Source organism: Aspergillus heteromorphus (genome assembly GCF_003184545.1).
Source record: "Aspergillus heteromorphus CBS 117.55 chromosome Unknown BO70scaffold_1, whole genome shotgun sequence".
Classification (NCBI taxonomy): Eukaryota; Fungi; Ascomycota; class Eurotiomycetes; order Eurotiales; family Aspergillaceae; genus Aspergillus; species Aspergillus heteromorphus.
In genome coordinates, this window is record NW_020290406.1 from 2,717,900 (window position 1) to 2,737,863 (window position 19,964).

General features: G+C 55.0%; 9 protein-coding genes across 9 annotated transcripts; 3 read left to right on the forward strand and 6 right to left on the reverse strand.

Moving 5' to 3' along the window:
• Positions 1 to 1,707: 1,707 nt before the first annotated feature.
• Positions 1,708 to 4,321, forward strand: BO70DRAFT_357992 (uncharacterized protein). The gene has a single exon (XM_025542186.1). The coding sequence runs from the start codon at positions 1,911 to 1,913 to the stop codon at positions 4,224 to 4,226; it is 2,316 nt and encodes a 771-aa protein (XP_025404613.1). The 5' UTR covers positions 1,708 to 1,910; the 3' UTR covers positions 4,227 to 4,321.
• A 694-nt stretch (positions 4,322 to 5,015) lies between these two features.
• Positions 5,016 to 6,122, reverse strand: BO70DRAFT_20690 (uncharacterized protein). Its single transcript, XM_025538630.1, has one exon. The coding sequence runs from the start codon at positions 5,848 to 5,850 to the stop codon at positions 5,062 to 5,064; it is 789 nt and encodes a 262-aa protein (XP_025404614.1). The 5' UTR covers positions 5,851 to 6,122; the 3' UTR covers positions 5,016 to 5,061.
• An 877-nt stretch (positions 6,123 to 6,999) lies between these two features.
• BO70DRAFT_349169 (WSC domain-containing protein) lies at positions 7,000 to 7,769 on the reverse strand (the record flags this gene model as incomplete). The annotated part of the gene is made up of 2 exons (XM_025541646.1): positions 7,000 to 7,412; positions 7,472 to 7,769. The coding sequence occupies 2 exons, from the start codon at positions 7,767 to 7,769 to the stop codon at positions 7,000 to 7,002; spliced, it is 711 nt and encodes a 236-aa protein (XP_025404615.1).
• A 128-nt stretch (positions 7,770 to 7,897) lies between these two features.
• Positions 7,898 to 9,054, forward strand: BO70DRAFT_20707 (uncharacterized protein). Its single transcript, XM_025538631.1, has one exon. It carries the CDS (start codon positions 8,025 to 8,027, stop codon positions 8,739 to 8,741), a length of 717 nt encoding a protein of 238 aa, XP_025404616.1. The 5' UTR covers positions 7,898 to 8,024; the 3' UTR covers positions 8,742 to 9,054.
• Positions 9,055 to 9,136: 82 nt separating this feature from the next.
• cps1 (Gly-Xaa carboxypeptidase) lies at positions 9,137 to 11,742 on the forward strand. Its single transcript, XM_025542187.1, has 3 exons — positions 9,137 to 9,707; positions 9,754 to 11,060; positions 11,293 to 11,742. The coding sequence occupies exons 1-3, from the start codon at positions 9,367 to 9,369 to the stop codon at positions 11,382 to 11,384; spliced, it is 1,740 nt and encodes a 579-aa protein (XP_025404617.1). The 5' UTR covers positions 9,137 to 9,366; the 3' UTR covers positions 11,385 to 11,742.
• Positions 11,743 to 12,303: 561 nt separating this feature from the next.
• On the reverse strand, positions 12,304 to 14,851 carry gta1 (glutaminase GtaA). The gene is made up of 7 exons (XM_025542188.1): positions 14,512 to 14,851; positions 14,014 to 14,456; positions 13,356 to 13,939; positions 13,101 to 13,303; positions 12,911 to 13,054; positions 12,726 to 12,861; positions 12,304 to 12,670 (listed from the first exon to the last, which is right to left on the reverse strand). The coding sequence occupies exons 1-7, from the start codon at positions 14,777 to 14,779 to the stop codon at positions 12,595 to 12,597; spliced, it is 1,854 nt and encodes a 617-aa protein (XP_025404618.1). The 5' UTR covers positions 14,780 to 14,851; the 3' UTR covers positions 12,304 to 12,594.
• Positions 14,852 to 15,300: 449 nt separating this feature from the next.
• BO70DRAFT_357997 (uncharacterized protein) lies at positions 15,301 to 16,565 on the reverse strand. Its single transcript, XM_025542189.1, has one exon. It carries the CDS (start codon positions 16,292 to 16,294, stop codon positions 15,761 to 15,763), a length of 534 nt encoding a protein of 177 aa, XP_025404619.1. The 5' UTR covers positions 16,295 to 16,565; the 3' UTR covers positions 15,301 to 15,760.
• Positions 16,566 to 16,975: 410 nt separating this feature from the next.
• Positions 16,976 to 17,411, reverse strand: BO70DRAFT_20784 (uncharacterized protein). The gene has a single exon (XM_025538636.1). It carries the CDS (start codon positions 17,278 to 17,280, stop codon positions 17,023 to 17,025), a length of 258 nt encoding a protein of 85 aa, XP_025404620.1. The 5' UTR covers positions 17,281 to 17,411; the 3' UTR covers positions 16,976 to 17,022.
• A 60-nt stretch (positions 17,412 to 17,471) lies between these two features.
• BO70DRAFT_328293 (uncharacterized protein) lies at positions 17,472 to 19,632 on the reverse strand. The gene is made up of 3 exons (XM_025540734.1): positions 19,402 to 19,632; positions 19,180 to 19,344; positions 17,472 to 19,120 (listed from the first exon to the last, which is right to left on the reverse strand). Exons 1-3 carry the CDS (start codon positions 19,489 to 19,491, stop codon positions 17,543 to 17,545), a joined length of 1,833 nt encoding a protein of 610 aa, XP_025404621.1. The 5' UTR covers positions 19,492 to 19,632; the 3' UTR covers positions 17,472 to 17,542.
• Positions 19,633 to 19,964: the final 332 nt, after the last annotated feature.

Sequence of the window (19,964 nt, forward strand, 5' to 3'; positions counted from 1 at the left end):
TCCCAACCGAAAGACTCTAGTGCTCAAAAGACAGCCACTCCTTCAACTGTTCTGAGGGATCTATTGAATATCCCAGTGATCGAGAGCAGCGAACGGATGAGTGCCCCGCCTTCTGCTGTAAAGAACAACTCGCGCCCTCTTCCAGATACTTCAAGGATTACGCACAGCGCTGTTCCAGAGGTTCGGGATCGAAGGAAGCCTTTCAGACCGTGAGTGATCCTATATACTATAATGTCCATGTACTAACACAGAGAAGCTCTCTCTTAAGCCAAGCTTATATCGCGCGATTGGCAGAGCGACAGCGCCAGCAGCAGACTAGTGCTGAGGCTGCGCCTTCGGATCCTCGACGATCGGAACCCAGCCCTACTGAGGCGACAGAACAAAATGCATTCCCTCGCCAGCCTGAGGAACACACATTCTTTGATGCCTCTCGCACTCTCTTGAATGACGATACCGAGATCATCGATAACAGCGGAGTTAATGACGGGGACACTTGGGTAGATGAGACAGAGATTCTCGTCAATGACGAAACCCTCGATATCAGCGCGCACACAGAGAGCCACGTAGAGAGGTCTCACAGCCCTCCGATGCGGTCTGCTTCGCGACACCGCCAGGAACGGGCTTCTATACAGCCCATGCGTTCGATTGCGGAGATTGCTCGTATGAGCAGGGCTCCACGGCCTTCCACTGTGGCACCCAGCAACTCACGCCTTGCATTCATTGACCGCCAGGAGAACGCCGTGCGGGTCTCTCCTGTCAGCCAAGGGGATCCCAGAAGCACGGAGCGCAGGCCTGTCGGACAACCCCCAAAACGCCGCTGGTCCTCATCCGAGTCCAGTAGCGCTTCAAGCAATGATGGGTTTGATACCGACGACCGCGAGGTGGCCACTGAGCGCAGACGCGCCGAGAAGCCAGCACAGCCACAGACCAAGCGCGCAAGGATGGGCAATGAGGATGATTCCACATCGGAAGATGATGACCTAGGTCAACCTGCTTCACGAGAGTCGGCTCGACCCGTAGCAACTGCGCCGACTTTAGTCCCCCGGAGAACCGCCGTCCAACGGAACCGACGTCCGTCGCCTACAAGTGCACCTGTCCGTGGCAGACCAACGGTTGGCTGGTCTGCGGCCGAAGATCGACGATTGATCCGCCTGATCGAAGAATTCGGCCCCAAATGGTCGATGATCGAACGCGAGAATGACGCCCAAGACGTGCCGGAGGGAGAGGCCAGATTTAAAGACGGACAGGTGCAGATCAAGGATCGAGCTAGGAACCTGAAGATCAAGTTTTATCGGTAAGTGTTCTCTTCCGCGCGCCCTTATCAAGTGATGGGCAATCCAACTGACCGCGAGCAGACACCACCTACCGATTCCGAAGAATTTCGCCGGCGTGACGATGAAGGCAACTGACATTCGGAGACTCCAGGCTCATAACATCGACACGACTCGCCAGGAGTGAGCTAGGGTAGTCCAGCGTTATAGCGTTTGAGCGACCGCATAATACCCATTTGGATTGTTCATAGCAGTTTGATTAATAGTATATGAATTTCCTTTTCATGGCAATGTTTTGTAGGACTCCACTGTAAGCTGATGGCGGGCCGTCTGGGATCGACTAGTCCCCTTTGGCGATCGCGCATCTTCTACTCTCCGCTGCTCTGTACCCACCGCCGCTCACTGCAGTGCCATACTCACCTACAATCCTCCCTGCCCTCGCTTGCAGTAATCGTTTGCAGTCTTACTTGCATATTTCTTTGCAGCATTCACCCGTGGGTACTCCGTACTCACTTGCAATACTAGATAACTTACAACAGGCACCCACAATACACCTGCAGCACCCGCAGTGCTGCACTCACCCGCGGTCGCGTCAGGCGGACCGTCAGGCTGACTCCAACTTCCACCTCTCTCTGCACCATGAGCGTTCCAGCTACAGAACTGCATCCGCCAGGACCAGGCTCCGACCGGCCGGCTGCAAACCTCCGGCGGAGCTGTGTCTTCTGCCGCACCAGGAAGATCCGATGCTCTGGCGAATCGATCTGCAGCGCCTGCCAGAAGCGCAACCTCAGCTGCGTCTACAGCCCGGAAGCCAAGAAGGGACGGCCCAAGCAAAAAGGGACCGCCATTCTGGCTTCGCTCGCGCATCCCAATCCTACCGTCGACAGAGAGACCCCCCGGCAGCTCGAGAATGGCGCTGGTGAGACGTACCCCATGGACTATGTGGTGGGCGATGATCTAGAGGGCATGTTTAACATCTACTTCATCACCGGCAAGGACCCTCGCAACAACATCTTCGACACCTCGATTGCTTCGTATGTGCGGAATTCGAGAATATCACGGGGAACGGCGGTCCCTCCGGCGCCACCGAACCCTAGCTACGATGGGTTGCTGTCTTTCATGGCCTGCGAGATGGTGGGGATAGTACCGCTGCGGTTCAGCCATCTGGGGATTCAGCGATCGAATTCCCCGCATCAAAACTATTATATCACCAGCTTGGCGGCAGACACTACCCCAGATATGTTCGACGACATCGAGTGTCCGATTGAGAATCCGATGGCGCTGGGAGAACACCGCATCCTGCAGCTGGTGGATATCTGGTTCTCGGTGCATCCGCTGTCGCCGCTAGTCTCGAAGACGCTCCTCACGAACGACATCCAAAATGGGACGGTGGATGAGGCCCTGCTCGCGATCATCTTGGCCGATGCATGCGAGATCCACACCGCCGTGGACAGGCCTGGGGATGCTCACAATGACCCGTCCGCATGGTTTCAGTTTGCGGTCTCGCAACTAAGACAGCGCTCGATGTCACTAGCAGACCCGAAGGCTCTCTCCACGGGCCAAGCGCTGTTTCTCATGTCGTGGAGGGAGTTATGTCTAGGTGATGTCCGTCGCGCTACCTGCTTTATGGGGTATACCTGCCGGATTACAGCGGCGCTGTATGTTTTCTGGCAGGAGGACAGTTCGCGTGTGCGCAGCAGAAAGTTCAACGGTCTGGATATCGGCCTTGTCGAGCAGCAGATCCTGCAAAACGTCTACTGGCTGTGCTTGTCTATCACCGTTTGGGGCTTTATGCAGATCGACCAGCCGTTCTCCATCCTCACCCCGGAAAACACGCCGGACTTTCCGTGCTTGAATGAGTCGGCATCGCTCCTCCTCCGACTGGACCGCGCGTCGGGAAACATCTCGACCTTGCAGGCACAGGTCCAGGCCATCCGGTGTCTGTGGCCGCTCTGCCATATCACCAGTACGGTCGGACACATATACACACTGTACCTCAACGAGTCTGCAGAGGATAAGTCGGCTCAGTCGATGCCATGGCAGAAGCAGCATCTCTACGAGTTCCACCAACTGTTCCAGTCCTGCTTCGACCGATCTGTGCTAGCAACGCGGGTACGCAGGATCCTCCTCCAGGCCATCGAGCACGTCAAGAACAAGGTCACGATCACGTCCACTCGGGATTTCCTCCTGAATGCCTACCATACCCTCACCATCCACATGCTGTTCTCCGCCGACAAAAAAGGCGACCAGCCGGTCATCTCGCCGTCGATCATCGACTCCTTCTGCGAGTCTACCCTTGCACTCCTCGCCATCGCGCAGACGCCCATGCAGCCAACAGGACCAATGCCCACGCAGACATCCACAGGACTAGACGCCACACACATGATGGTGTTCGGACTCGATACCTGCGGTCGAGGCCTCTCATACATCTACAGCCGACACGCACAGGGGTCGACCGACGAGCGCGACACCGTCGCCACGCGGCAAGACCAGCTAGCCAGCATCGCGGACCAGCTGCACCAAGCCTGCAAAGGCGACTCGGTGGCGCGCATCGGGTCTGCCATCTCGCCAGTGAAGAAGCGGTTCAAGCGGGTGAAACTCGCTTTCCAGACGCTGGGCTTCTCCTCCCCCTCCTCCACCACCACCCCATCGGCATCCTCCGTCCAGGACAGCAGCAGCTGGTATTTTGCTAATGAGCTGCTGGCCCCGACATTCGGGCTTGATCTACCCGTCCTGGACCCGACTGACTCGCTGGGCTCCTTCGCTTCCCTGACCCCCGACATGGCCATGGCTCTCCCCGAGCCGCCGATGGAGGTCATCAACACGGGCTTTTTCGGTGAACCGGCTGCGGGCTCGCTCCTGGGCTTCCCGGGTCTGGTACGGGCGAATATGCAGATGCAGAATTATGAGCTCCCTCTCGAGCCGGACTTTATGGGCTTGTTCACACAGACTTGATAACCTCAACCTCAACCTCAACCCTGGCACCTACCCTGTCCATCCCATCAAACCACCCACCTCAAATCATAAGCATATAGTATAGTATAGCATAGATATTATTCATTCATAAGATTACATATATACAACTCATTCCAACCCCCACCCCCCTTGTTTTTCCCTCCCCCCCTTTACTCTCAAACCCACCCCCCTCACGAATGCAATTCATGAGACACCCCATTCAGGGGCAACTCCGTCGGCGCGACAGGCTTCCCACTTGGCGCCTGCACATAATACGCCCCCTGCCCCTGCCCATTCCCATTCCCAAACATCGACACCTCCGACCCCAACGCAATCGCGCCCCTCCCCCTCCCCCTCCCAAAGCCTTCGCCAACTTCCCTCTCTGCCCGCGTTCCCACAGCGCCCACACCACCGACGCACAAGCAATAATACCAAGGGGTACACCCACGCCCACCCCGATCTTCGTGTCACGGGACGAAGAAGAAGATGTACTCGATTTCGAGCCGTATGTACCCGCGCATGCGGTAGACGTGCCGTTGGATGTCGAGGTGGCGGTGGAGGTGGAGCTGGAAGAGGAGGTGGAGGTAGAGGTGGAAGTGGTGTTGATCAGGTTCGCCAGCCCGGCATACCCGTACACGATCTCTCCGGTCGTCAGTTTGAAGGATGATCCGTCCGGACAGACGACCGAGCTACCGTTGCTGATGGGCGTGCCGCAGCAGTATGTTGATATGCCGTCCACGTAGAGGAGGTTGATGATTGAGCAGCCGCCGGAGGTGTTTACGTCTTCTGTTTTTGTGAGGAGGGGGTAGAGATATGTGTTAGTTGGTTGATCAAACTAATAACCAAAAACACAAACAGAACAAACCCATCCCACAGAATAGGATGGGTAAAGAGGGAAATACGTACGACAAACAGATGGACAACTGTCACTCTCCCAAGTCGAATCCGTACACCCACCCCTCGACAGCACGTAGGGCTGTTCCGCAACGTCCATGCACAGGTTGTTGGAGAGGCAGATGTCGTTGCGCCCGCAGCAGGCTGCGTCGGTGGCGTTCGAGCAGGGCACGTTCTCCGTCGCGACCGAGCCGTCGGGGAAGTAGCATTCGCGGGCCGTTGCGGGGGTGAGCAGGAGGAGGAGGGTTAGGGTTGTGAGGGTTGTGAGGGTGGTTAGTATGTTTGATGTTGGGGTGGGGTGGGTGTGAGTTTGAGGGTCATGGTGGTGGTTGAGTTGATGGTGTGTTTGTGTGTGTGTGTGTGTGTGTGTGTGGATAGGTAGGTAGGTAAGTAGGTAAGTAGGTAGGTAGGTAGGTGTGCGATGTATGGGGTGATTATAAGGATATGTAGGGTTATGTTGCAATTTGCCGTGTTGGTCTGTTGGTAGATTGGTTGGTAAGAGACCGATATAGCTAGATATGCAGCATGCAGCTCTAGAAAAAGTAAATACCACTACCACCACAGAAAAAGCAAAGCAAAAAAAAAAATAAAAATAAAAGTAAGAGGGGACGAGTAGACAGAAGAAAAAAACGGTGATAGTAGAGTAGAGAAATAGAAATCGAACACAACCCAACGGCCGACCAAATCCTCCACGGTCGGACTTTTTTCTCCTCTTAATAGATATAGCCATTAGCCCTTAACTATTAGTCCAGCAGCCAAGCCCTGACATTGACAAACAAGCGTGTGCCCTGACAGGGTCTTAACACCGCTAGTAGCATCAACGGTAACGATATTCTGTCTAGATAGTAGACTATCTAGTCTAGTCGGAGATAGAAAGAAAGATACGACACAGCTCGAACCAGCTCTAGTAGTTCTAGTCCCTCCAAGTCTCCCCGCCAAGCCTCGTGTTATATAGCATCCCCCCCCAATCCTCATCCATCTTGGGGGCCGATTCCACCGCACTTCCCGACCCGGCCAATCCCACCACTCGCCCGGCGGCATTCCGCACTGGCGGTGATCCTGCGCGGGATGCGTCGTGGATGCGTCGTGGATGCGGTGTCCACTTGGGCTCTCGGGCTAGTCCGTCTTGGGGGTGGTGATGCTTATTGCTGGGTGGGGGTGAGGGACTGGGTTAGCTGGATTGGACTCTTTAGTTTGTAGTTGGTTGGTAGTTGGGGAGATAGATGGAGGTCAGGAGACGGCTTGTGCGAGGAAATATTTGAATGGGATTTCGCTCAGGGTCTGCGAGGGACAGAAATGACAAGATAGCCTTGTCCCTTGAGGGCGCTGGGTGAGGCCCCGCTTTGAGAGGCTAAGTCTGGCCTTGGCCTTAGGATGCGGGATGAGGATTGGGGATTGGGGATTGGGGATTGATGGCACAGGCAGGGTGGGCTGATATGGTAGTAACCATTCATAGTAGTGACTCACTCGGGTTTGACTTGCTGCTTGTGTACTTCCTTCACTTATGTGGTGTCCACGTGGACTGGGGCTATAGAGAAGGATGATATTATCTAGGTTCTAAACTTTGGCTGCGGCGCTAACCCAACCTAATTCAACATAGAGCCTTGTCGTCGCGAGCGAATAATGTCACATTGGATATCTCAATTATGGTTCCGGTGTTATGTGGAAGTTGGACTTCCTAAGTAGACACAATAGTTAACGGCTGCCGCCAGCGACAGACCCTAATTATACACTAGAGGGCTGACTCCACCACTCTCGCCAACAGCTGCGGCGGATTCGACCCGCGATTCCCCACGCATTATTCCCCCCTTCCGTACTATACAAGTCGTCCATCCTGATTCCTGCTTCAGACCTGGCCAGGCTCTGACTGAATCAAACCCTAATAGAACATCCCCACAGCCACACACACCACCATACCCCCCAGTATCGACCCTGACTGAGCCACAACCCCTGCCCCAGCCCCTGCACTAGCCGACGGGCTAGCCACCCCGCTAGACGACGCCGCAGCCGACGACGCCGCAATGACCATCGACGATGCCGTTGCGGACGATCCGTGCTGCGGCGCGGTCGTCGATGGCGCGGTCAGGATCACGCTCGGGATGGCCGTCTTGGGCACGCTGTCGGCCTCGCCCGTGCTGGCGATCGCGATGCCCGTTTCCACCATCGTCGGGTTGACCTTGTAGGTTGCCATCGGGTCGGGGGTGTCGGGCGCGGTGACGATCACCGAGGAGTCGTCGTCGCGTTTGGCGTTGCTGGAGTCGGTGATCACGGTCCAGGTGTTGGTGCTGCCGCCTGGGAGGGGTTAGTGGAGGCTGGGTCTGGGGGCCCGGGGTTGGTTTGGGAGGACGCACAGGTTTCAGAGGGGAATCCGGAGCAGGGGCTGTCGCATTCCGTGTCTGCGACCTTGTCGGACGAGGGTGGGAGTTGGTCGCCGCAGGAGCACTCGTTGCCGTTGTGTAGGGCGTAGACAGTGTGGTTTTGCCTGGTGCAGATCTGTTGGCAGTAGCCGTTGGATTGGAATTGGTAGGTCCCCTGCGCGACGAGCTCTCCCGGGGTCGTGTAGCAGCCGGTGGTGGCGGAGACGGCGGGGGAGAGGGCGATAAGACAGAGGAAGGCGAGGTTGAGGATGGTCATGTTGTTATTGGGCATTGTGATGGTCGAAAGCGAGTGTTGAACTTCTGTGGGAAAAGAGCGAGACGGGAAAAGAGCAAGCCAGGTAGATATGTACTCGGATAATGTGCAAGGAAGAGCTAGAACGAAGGAGCTGATATGTCAACCATCCCTCTGCCATCCAAGGGCGTCCCCAACCTAAATACTACCCCCATTATTCACGACGGTTGGTTGACGGCGACCCAACCCCTTGGAACTCGACACAAAAATCGGGTGTGAAACAAACGCAGCAGAATGCCGATCCGAAGATCGCGAGACGAACGCCTCTCGTTCTCCAGATTCCGAACTGGTTCGCTGGCCAATTCCGGCTCCACGTCCCGCGGTTTGGGCGATCCCTTGCTGTTTGAGGCGGCGTTTCATGATGGCCACTCTCGCTGCGCCCGCCCTGGGTGCCTTGGGGGGGGGAGACTGTTCGCCTGTTCGGTTCAAGGGCGAGAGAGGGGTTTCCCGGATGATGTAACGATCGTCGCACTATTGTTTTCTGAGACCACCACGCGGCGACTAACGATTGTCACTTGGGTTCTGTGGGGGTTGGCTCCATTCCTGGGTTGGTCAGCTTCGTCGAGGGTAGCCGAGTCAGGCTGGGGTTGTACTTTGTACCTGAGAAGCCTCTTGGAGCTGTTTGACCCATGGAACGGAGACTGGAGGGTGGAGAGTCAAGAGTCAGGAATAGATTTGACAGCGAACCGCGAGGTTGGAGAAGTCAAGTTGGCGGAGATCACGAGACTGCGGCTGGTCGCGTCGCGTCTTTTGTTTGCTTTTGCTTCTTTCTCTCCGTCGCTTCGTCGCTCATCGCTCGTCGCTCGATCTTCGTCGCTTCATTCTCCGCCCCTCCGTCAATTTGCTTCTTCCTCGGCCAATGCTCGGCTTCCGCATTATTCACCGGCACTAGGATTGTCGATCGTCGCAAGCTTGACAGCGCCACAAACACTGACGGGTCTGCCGACCTGACCTGTTGACACAGCATCCCTCCTGTCTGAGACTTGACCCAATTCCCATTCTGTCTTCGCTCTTCAAGGCAGTGGCAATTGCGTCCACAGGATGCAAATGCCCAGATAACCCACGGCATGCGAAACGGAAAGGGGAGTCGAGGGGAAATCCTTCTGAAACCCACCGACTAGTCAACAATGACTAACTATCCCTTGATTTGTCAACTGGCAATGCATTGGTGCTAATCGGCCAAGGGACTGAAATGGGCTAACAATCTAGCGTCATCGGGACTGATTGCTGCTCGATCCGATCAATCCAAAGTACTCTGTACTCCGTCCTCCATACACCCATGAAGTCCTCCGCACAAGCCGTGTCAACGTGCTGCCTACATCTGGCGATTATCCCTGCGCGGTCCCGTCCGCTTATCACAGCGATGGAGTGGCCCACCGTCCTACTGTTGGTGGTGACGGAAAAGTGGCCGAGATACGAGAGGGGAAGCTATCGGAGCGCCGGGAGATTGCGCAACTGCGTGATAAGATAACCCCATCCATGGAAGCGCCTCTGTCAATGTGTCAGTCTCCAGCTTCCCCTCATTCTTATCCTCCGACTTCCTCTCTCCTTCGTCCTTCAGTCGCTTCAGTCGAAGATGCCTAAGTTCCAGCTTCTCCCTCTTGCCGCCGGGCTGCTGGTCCCGTCCATTGCAGCCCTCAGCATTCCTTCCCCGCAGCAGATCATCAATTCCTTGACCCACGGGGAAACCAGCGACTTCTGCCCGCTGGCACACAAGGTTGACGTGCCCGACGATGGACTCTTTCCCGCCCTCAGATTTGTAGAGGATGACGAGATCAAGTCGAGGCAGATCAACCGTCTGTCCCGGGCTGTCCAGGTCCCCACCACGATCGATGACTACATGAGAGATCCCTATGACGAGAAGTTCGCCCGCTTCGCCGACTTCCAGGACCTTCTGCAGACCCTGTTCCCGATCACGTACGTCCCCCCCTCCTGCAACCCAAACTCCCGTAACACAAGCCAGTCACTCGTACGCCCGTGTCGATCATATCAACCGCTTCGGTCTGGTCTTCACCCTCAATGGCACGGATGACTCGCTCAAGCCTATCCTCTTCACCGCGCACCAAGACGTCGTCCCCATAAACGACCCCTCCGACTGGACCTACCCTCCCTTCGACGGCCACTATGACGGCGAATGGCTCTGGGGCCGCGGGTCCAGCGACTGCAAGAACGTCCTGATCGGTCTTCTTTCTGTCGCGGAGGATCTCCTCTCGCAGGACTGGAACCCCACCCGCACCGTCGTCTTCGCCTTCGGCTTCGACGAAGAGTCCCACGGCTTCCTCGGCGCCGGATCCATCGACACATTCCTGGAGAAGAAATACGGCCCCGACAGCTTCGAGTTCGTCCTCGACGAAGGTGGCATGGGCCTCGAGACCCTTGACGACGACAGCGACGACGACCAGGGCGTCGTGTACGCCCTCCCCGGCGTCGGCGAAAAGGGCAGCCTCGACGTGGTACTCACCCTCGCCGTCTCAGGCGGCCACAGCTCCGTGCCTCCCCCGCACACCGGCATCGGCATCCTGTCCGAGATCATCTACGAGCTCGAGCGCCAGGACCTCTTCGTCCCCGTGCTGGACTCCAACCACCCCACCCGCAAGATGCTCGAATGCCAGGTCCGCCACTCCCCCTCGCAAGTCGAGCCGTGGCTCGCCTCCGCCCTGCAGTCCTCCGACTACGTCTCCCTCGCGGAGAAACTGGCCTCCTCGCGCGGCGAGAAATTCCGCTTCATTCTCCAAACCTCCCAAGCGGCAGACATCATCTCCGGCGGCATCAAGTCCAACGCCCTGCCCGAGAAGATCAAAGCCGTGGTCAACTACCGCGTCGCGCTGCACCAGACCCCCGACGTTGTCAAGAACCGCGCCGTCAAGATCATCTCCCCCATCCTTGAGAAATACAACATCTCCCTCACCGCATTCCCGGACAGCGACGAGGTCGACCCCTCCCTCAACCACCACCTCACCCTCACCACCCTCAGCGGATCTCTCAGCCCCGCCCCCGTCAGCCCCACCGACATCGAGACGAACGCCGTCTGGGCGCGCTTCTCTGGCGTTACGCGTTCCGTCTTCGAGTCCGTCCCCAGTCTGTCTGGCAAGACCGTTGTTGTGAGCGGCGACATCATGACCGGTAATACCGATACGCGGTTCTACTGGAACCTGTCCCGGAATATTTACCGCTGGAGTCCGTCGCGCGCTGGCCGGGTGCTGAATATTCATACTGTTGATGAGAAAATCGACCCCAATGTGCATTTGGAGGCGATGGCGTTGTATTATGGTATGTTTTCTATTACTATATCCCTCTATCACCCTGTTTTTGGCCATCACTCTGTCAATGACCCTGTTAACCCCCCCTATTACTACGCTATCCATACCCGTCATTTATCTCCCATATTCCCCTCCCTTATCGACCCCCCTTCTTTATCAATCTCCTACATACCCACTCCAACACCCCTTCTTACATCATACCTCATCCAATCGATCCCTTGCTAACCAATAACTCTGGCCAGACCTCATCCGCTCCTTCGACACCTGGGAAGGAGAAGACTCAACCTCAGCTTTCAACTCAGACCCCACCGAACCCGCCCACGACATGCTGTGAGCTTGCTACTCGCCATCTCATGGCTCAATGGACTCGCCCATCCGCCTATCTGTTCGAGAAAAGGTGATCTTACTTAAATTGGGAAACCCCGATCTGCAATATTTACTGAAATTGGGAAGGATTGATGTGGAATTTCTACTGGAAATCTTGGCTCGCTGGATTATTTGGTTATTTATTCTTGATTGATTGGTGGGATGATTGGTTGGTGGGTTGATTGGTTGATTGGTTGATTGGTTGGTGGGCTGATTGGTTGATTGGCTGATTGGTTGGTGGGCTGATTGGTTGATTGGCTGATTGGTTGATTGGTTACATGCGCCAAAAGTTCATTTTATTCTGTCGGCAGAATGGATACGCGCTCTCTCGTTTATGTCTTATGAATGAATGGTATACTATCTATCTATCTATCTAACTAACTAACTAACTAACTATCTAAGTTGAGTCAGGTTTGCTGATGGTGTATGACATGACATGACATGACACGACACGACACGATGTCTTCATGGTCTAATTGACTATACCTGCCTACCTATTTACATATTTACATCCCAGTCACCTACTCCTCACTACAATCCATCACCAACGTAATCCCATCTACCCATTCCATCTCAACCACGCAACAACCCAAATTTCATCCATATAAGTCTAACACAAACCCCTACCAAGAGAAGACAGACACGAGTCAATGCAATGAATACACCACAACCAATCAATTAAATAATATTTGCAATGTCCCCAATAACCTATAACCTAAAAAAAGAGGACAAGAAAGAAAATAATTATGTACTGTGCAAAGTGCAACTCAATCAACCATGGACCCATGTCCCCAAGTCCAATTCCCAAATGCGCTGTGCTGTGCTGTGTTGTGCTGTGCTGTAGACCTCCCAAGGTTCTTGCTACTATCCCCCCCCCCCCCCCCCGGCGTCGCTGTCTGGCGTTCGGCACAGAAAAGCATGCCATGCAATCTAGCTTAGTAGTAATGTCCCACCCCTTAGGAAAAATGGTAGTAATAACCTCACAAAATACAAATATGAACGAGTGGCCCGCACATCTGATGCTGAACTGAAGGATAGGGTAGGTATGGTAAGAAGGTAAGTGGAAAAAGAAGGGTGTGGTTCGATGAATAGAACCTGTGCAAGATTGGAACGATAGTCGAGGTGGGCTTATTACACGCGCGCAGATGGGTATATATAATGCTGATGGGTGGCGGCGATTAGGTTTGGTTGAGCAGGAGGAGGGCGAAGGCGCCGCCCATGACTGGTCGGGCGATGAAGGTGATTGAGGGGTAGCTGTGATTGTTAGTGATTGATCGAGGAGAAAAAGAGAAGGGAGAAGAAGACTCACTCTCCGCTGATGGCGTCGTAGAGATCGGTCATCGCGTAGTTGGTGGGCGTCTCGCTGATCCAGTTGGAGAGATCCCGGGTGAACATGTCCCGAGTGCTGGTAGACGCGATAGATGCTGTGAACATCTGCCAGTCACCTACACAGAGGGTCAGCGAAATGTTTACACTGGGAGACTGAGTACTCACTCTTGGTGTAATTATGCCGGGTGTCGAGCGGGACTCCGAATTTCAGCTCGACCGTCGGATAGAAGGTGCTCTGCATGTCGTACACGGACTGCGGGACCAGGTTCAGGTTCAACTCCCGGTCCGCATATAGGTTGTAGAGAAGGCCTGGGTCTGTCAGTATTACCCAGACATAGAACCAGAAGGTACGCACCGTGGGTGTCGTTGGAGCCATAAGCGAGCGTCGCGTGCGGCGGGTTCGCGTCCTGCGCGATACCCAGGACCTGCCACCGGTCGATGTAGTTGTGAGCGATAGAAGAGTAGTTGGATGCGTCTTCGGAGTGATCAGTCAGTTTGCTGATGACGGCCATGGCTTCAATGCCGATGATCCCTTTCAGGGCCAGGTTGGTTTGATTACTAGTCACTGTCAGTATCGGTCCGAATTGCAATCAAACCATATAGTACGTACGCTAAGCTGCCTGCGAAGTCATCTGTCGAGATCTGGTTGGCCGGGTAGATAGCCTCTTCCACGAGATATCCCGTCCACTGGTTGAGTATGGTGAAGTGTTCCTCGAGGTAGTCTGCGTTACCCGCTTTCTGTGCATAGGCCAATGCCATGATAACCATGTTTCCACACTCCTCAAGCGGCATTTTCTCATCATTGCCAGCAGGATAGCCTGTGGCATTGGGGTAGTGGCTCCCGATATCGTGCATAGCCCAAGCGTTGGGGTAGTTTCCAGACTCCTGGATCTCAAACAAAGGCTTCAGCAGGAGGTTGAGAAGCTCGGGGTTGGTGTACTGGAAGATGGGGTGTGCCGGGAAGATCACGTCAACCGTGTTCATGTTTCCATCGGAAGAGATCTCCTTCATGAAGAGGTAGGGATCGTCGATTGTTCCGCACAGCTGCGTTGCGCCGAAAGCTTGACGGACGGTGAGCGAAGTGATGGTCAGGTAGTCCTGGCCCGCAGCGGCAATGGAATCCGTCGCAATTTGGTCATCCAATTTCGTGGAAAGCGCGTAGGAAATGGCATAGTCGTTGTGGAAGAAGTCCAACTAAATAAGCACAGGGTCAACATAGCCCCTAGGGTGAGAGGCATCATAGCCTAGAGCGAGCAAGAGTCACTCACAGCATCCGGACCCGAGCTGAAATAGCTCGTCCACAGGGAAGGCTGAATGGTAAGACCGCTGCTACTCCCTTCATATTGAGCAGCATCGTTCTGAGCCAAGCCAATAGAGTACAGAACCCCAACTGACGAGTCCACAGACCCGAGGTCATGGGCAAAGGCGAAAACAGGCCAATCGGTCGAGATGGCGCGGTAGTCGGAATCCTGGGTGTCGCCCAGCGTCCCGTTCGCAGAGAACGCGCCTCGAACGACAACATCCTCACCGGATTGGAAGGTGTAGCCTTCGGTCTTGTCCGTCGCCCAGAACCATTCGCCCCATTCTCCCTGGTCACTGACCTCCGAGAAGGCAAGCTGCGTCTGGCGGCTGACTTTGTGGTAGGCGACGTCGCTGTCCGTAACCCCGTAGCTCCATGTCGCAGGGGCGGTGCGGTCCCCAGATACCCATTCTGCCATAGTCAGCATCTCATCTCAATCCTTCCCGTACCAGAAAGGCACACATACCCGCTGAGATGTCCGCATACAGCTGCACATCATGGGCCGCGCCATCGAGAGATCCGATTTCCACATCAACGTATGAGAAAACGAGCGATTGGCGCTTGAAATCGTTGGGCGTGATAGGGGAGAGGAACGTGATGTTCATCTCCACCTTATCTTCAACATTCATGGTAAAGATACTCTTCGTAGACGTGTACTCGTAGGAAGTCTGGTTCACCGTGGTAGTCCCCGGCAGTCCCATCCAGGTGTAAACACTCCCATCCACACGAATCATACCGGCCCAGCCTGTGACCGCGCCACTAACCCAGAATTTGACATCTCAGCATCTTTCAAAATCAAAGAATCAGGGCGCATATCCAGGTACTCACGCCCAGAAGATCGGCCACTCTCCCGCCAAATAGCCCCCATCACCACCATCACTCCCCGCAGACAACCAGGTACTCAAGTACGGCGATTTGACAGCCAAAGGCAAGGCAGGGGGGCGGGCAGGCGTAAAGACGGACGTAGCCCCAGCCACGGAGGCCAGCACCGTCGCGAGGAGACCTATAGCGAACTGATTCATGGTTGATTCTGCAACTTTGTAACAATCTCAACCGGCTCGCATGGCCCTTTATAACGGTGTTCGGGATAGGGATTTTGTTTTTTTTTTTTTTTTTTTTGCCCCACGAGAAGAGCAATGCCAAAACACGTCAGAGTTTAACACAAACCAAGCGGGCAATGTGGTTCCTGGAATGTTGTTTGACTGATTGGAATGTCAGGAACGGCTTGAACCCACATTTGATCGATCAAGCATACCGAGGGATAAGGGGGGGTATTTGAAGGGCGAGACACTCACACCCCCCGGATCCTCAGGAGTTGCAGTTGCGTCAGTGACGAGACAGGGACAGAGAAAAAAGCAATCTACAGACATTTCCAAATAAGCAACGGAGATGCGTGATGAGAAGTCTCCGGACATCGTCTGACCTGTCAGTCAGTCCCCTTTCCCCGAAGGAGGTGGGAGAGAGGACTCATGCGGTCTGCATCCATATGCCCGGAGGAAGGCAATGGGATGCATGGTTCATGGAAGAAAGGGGGCCGGTATGAGGGCCGTGGCTGAGTGTGATCAAGACACTTACATGCAATCTTTAATTACGGCATGTAGTCTCGAGCAGACTTTCCCCCATCCCACATGTAGCACTGCGACACCCCCGAGCAGGTCGGGCCAGACGCGAACGCTGGACCGCGGCGAGATGGTCGAGACAGGACGCCACTCGCTCTAGCTCTCCCTAGAAATGAAGGCGTTGAGTCTGCAGCTGAGCATGGGCGGGCTAGCAGGAGATGTCAGGCAGGCTTCAGATCCGGCTGGGGTACGCAGATGACACCCTACCGGAGGCAGAGGGGAACGAGTGACAGTATCATGAGTTTGCAGCACAAATAAATACTTCACTAACGATAGATTAAACGAGCGACGGGTGATGGGCTCTTGGCCGCGATCATGGGAGGAGGGGCGGAAGAAGGCGACAACAGGCGAGAAGAGAAAACACATCGTCGATCGATCGGAAACGGCAGGAGGTAACATGAGCGCAGCAGCAGCACTGCAGCACTGCAGCACTGCAGCCTCATGGATGGCCGATGGCCGATGACCCCGTGGGTGTCGATTCTGCTGCCGATCCAGCAACCCGGAACAGGCGCGCAGACCGTGATACCATCCTGAACTGACTGTCTGTCTGTCTGCCCCCTCCAAGCAAGGAGTAATAATCCAACCCACCACCTCACTCCCCTCCATCTCCCTTTCTCCCTCTCCATCCATCGCGGGGAAGTCCCAGTTGGCGAGTGTGACCGACTACTTGCAAGTCGAGAAAGTGATTGTGATGCCATCATGTGAGAAAGAAGAAAGGAGACTTCCCCTGCGTCCAGGAACCGCCAAGTCCACCAGTCACAGCGAACGGAGGCATGCATGGTTGGTTGACTGCAGTCCCGCATGGCTGCATGCAGGACTGCAGTGTGACCGGCTCGTCCATCCAGCAGCGGGTGTGATTTGCTCGTCGGCGACAAGGGGAGATGAGAAGATGAGAAGTGAGATGCGATGCGATGCGAAGTTGCAGTGCCGGCGCGGATGGCGGCAGCGGCAGTTGGTTCGCTTTTTACTTTTACCCTTCTTACTTACTATACTTACTTACCTTCCATGTGCTACTTACTTACTACTTTGTACCAACACAGGTCTAGGTAATAACCAACAATCAATCAGTCCACCCTCCTTTTCAACCCCAGTTTCCCATCCCCCATACCAACAACAGCAACATCAACATCAACATCAACACAACACAATACTTATAATAAATAAACAACCCCCCCTTTCCTATGCACAGCATCCAAAAACAAACCCCATCCCCACCCACCAGAACAAACAAGATCCCAACACACGCAACTCACAACCCGACTAAATAATCTCCGGGGGTTTGCTTTCCGTGACACCCCCACACACACACACACCCATACCCCGAAAGGAGATGAACATGGTGCGTATGTACTCCCTACCTACTTACTCTGTCCCAAGGCAGGCAGGCAGGCTACATGCAGCAGGAGTAAGAGTGAGTGTCGGGAAGATTTCAAAAAAAAAAGGATTACTCTCCGATTTGAGCGAGTAACTAACTGAGTAACTGAGTAAGTGGGTGAGTGGGCGGGCTGTAATTTCCGACCCTGGTCTAATCCTGGTCTGGAGCCCGGGTGTAAGGTGAGGTGAGGGGAGGTGAGGCGAGGCGATGGGAATACACATGGACATGGAGGGAGTTCCATCGCCAACAATCAGTTGGACTAGATAGATGGGGCTGGATGCCACCTCGACGCCAAGGGAGATGAGCTGGTTGACTCGGATGGATGGGTGGAGGCCGGATTCATCGCCGACGGAGTACAAGACACAAGACACAAGCCAAGACGGTGTATTACCTATTGATTGCTATTGCTAAAGCGAAGTCTATATACAGAGCATTTATTATGCGACGGTCTAAAAATACAATCCCCCCCCTTATCCTATATTCACCCGACCAGACCAGGCGGTTCAATCCTCGGCGTGCGTGTGCAAAGACGCTTCGACCATGGGGACGCTCTCCCCCGAGGGAACGTGGCGATAGATTTGCGCCTGCCGCCGCCGGCGACGGAAAAGAACCCAGTAAGCCCCCAGAGTGACCCCGATGAGTGATGACAAGATGAGAATGAGAATGAGGAGCCTTCCAAGCCCGCGGACAACCTCGTACGCTTGGTAAAGCGCCGTAACAACTTCGGCGTCGCCAGATGCCATCAGAGACACGCTCGAGGGGTTGGTCGGGGACGGTCCTTTGGACGATCCGACGTACCCAGCAGCCTTCCAGTCGTCGGGTGTCCGAGTCCGATGTACGGCGGAGGTGCCCATCACATTGCCATCATGGCCGATGGCTGCGACGGATACCCAGTCCAAGAACCCGTGGCCGACATACATGGTCTCGAAATCCTTCTTGGTGACATTCCCAACTAGCACAGGGGCTCCGCCATCATACCCCTGCGCGTAGAAGTACCATCGGGCCACGTCCGTGGCACCGTTCCAGCTCACATGGAAGATCGTGGTCAGATCCGAGTCGTCTGTCCCGTAAACAGATGCCACTATATCGGGTGGTGTACGAGGCCGGCCAGTGAACTCGGACTTGTATGCGCGATAGGTCGAGAAGCGATCCGATGCAAACCGGGCCGTCATCAAGATACGCCCATCCGGGGAGAACTCGCTCTGATACCCTCGCTCGCTCCATCCGACAAACACATTGCCGTTGGGGAGCAATTGGACATTGCCACGAAGCCTCGACAACTGGCCATCCGGACGGCGATAGCGGGCGATCAGCGTGGCAGTCATCGGGTAGGCTGTCGTATCCAGCAAGACAAACATCGCAGACGAGACCTCTTCATTCGTCGTGATCTCATCGGAGGCATTATTCAGGAAGGAGATGATATGGTGCGTCCCATTGGACTCGACAAACTTGACATCATGCTGCTTGGAGAAGACAAAGTCCTGCATAAAGTTGGACTCTCGTCCACCCAGCCGCCACATCACATGTCCATCCACTCCAGAGATCATGTAGATTGTGTCGGTAAATCGCATGGAGATGATATAGTTACCGTCGGCATTCTTATCGACCGAATTCATATGGACGGAATCGTATCCCCAATCGCCCATGGGTTCTTCCCACGTGTGGAACCGGTCTGTCTCATGTATGCCCAGATGGTCTGCCGAGTCCCATTCGAACAACGGTATCCCCGTGGGAAGGCCCAGTTCGGCAAACCCACCGGTCAGGAAGAGTCTCTGTTCCCCAGGGCGACCCACGTCCGCCAGGTCCAGTACCTTCGACTGATACACACACGCCAAGGCTGACCTACCGCCGTCGAGCACCTTAAACTCATGCACGTTGAACTCCCAGGTGTCGTCCAGCTTAGGGACTATCGCTTCGGGCTCATAATGCTGGTTCAGGATGATACCGCCACCAGGAACGCCTCCGTCAGAGGTCCGTTGCGCGATCAGGGACAGATGTGGCCGGCCGTCGATATTGTTGATGACCTTGAAATCGAAGACGTTTCGGTTGCCAAACATAGGAGATCCGGCCCAGATGAGGACCTAAGATAGGAGCACGCTGGTCAGCTTCATGATCGGAGAGGCTGGAGCAGAGGACTTACCCCATCTTGGTCATAGATGTAGGGTCCGACCTGATACTGTAGATACTTGCGGGTCGAAGCCTCCGGGTCGATCATCCCGTACGGGGCGACAAACCAGTATCCTGGACTCGCGAGGTCTCGGTCGTGGTGAGTGATGTCGAACTTCAAGGCCCTGACCCCGGGCAGCTTAGACAACTATGAGCAAGTGGCTTAGGAAGTTCCAATGGTGTGCAGTCCACTCACCGTCACGAAGGACATGAGATCGTCATCGTGCCGCTGTGCCAAAGCCAGTTGCAGTAAGAGCAAGAAAAACAGGCATAGATCCGCGATCATGATTCATGGGCGTGGCAGAGGTCAAGCAAGCACCCCTGGCGAAGAAGAATCGTGACCAAGCGGGTGGGGAGAGAGGAAGAGGGATATGAGGATATAGAAGAAGGAGTAGAAGGAATAGAAGCGCAAGGGAGAGAGACGGAGAGATCGGAAGACAAGGAAAGCATGGCGAAGGTGATACATATTCAGCCTACTTTTGGCGCCTGCGGTTTGAGGAATCCGTGGGCGATGGCAGGCCTGGTTCGTGGAAGATGGATCGCGCCTCCCCCCCCCCCCCCCCCCGGCGGCAAGACGTTCACGCCATTTTTCGCACCATTCTCGCTGGTGCCGGCGATCGGCCATTCTGGAACCAGGAGTCGGAGTCCCTCTTCCCCGACAGCACCAGAAAGCAGTCTTGTTTCAGGCAGCTCGCCAGGTCCCAATGGGGGATAACTCGGGTTCCAGTGCCACCTCCGCGAGACCTCAGGGCCTACATA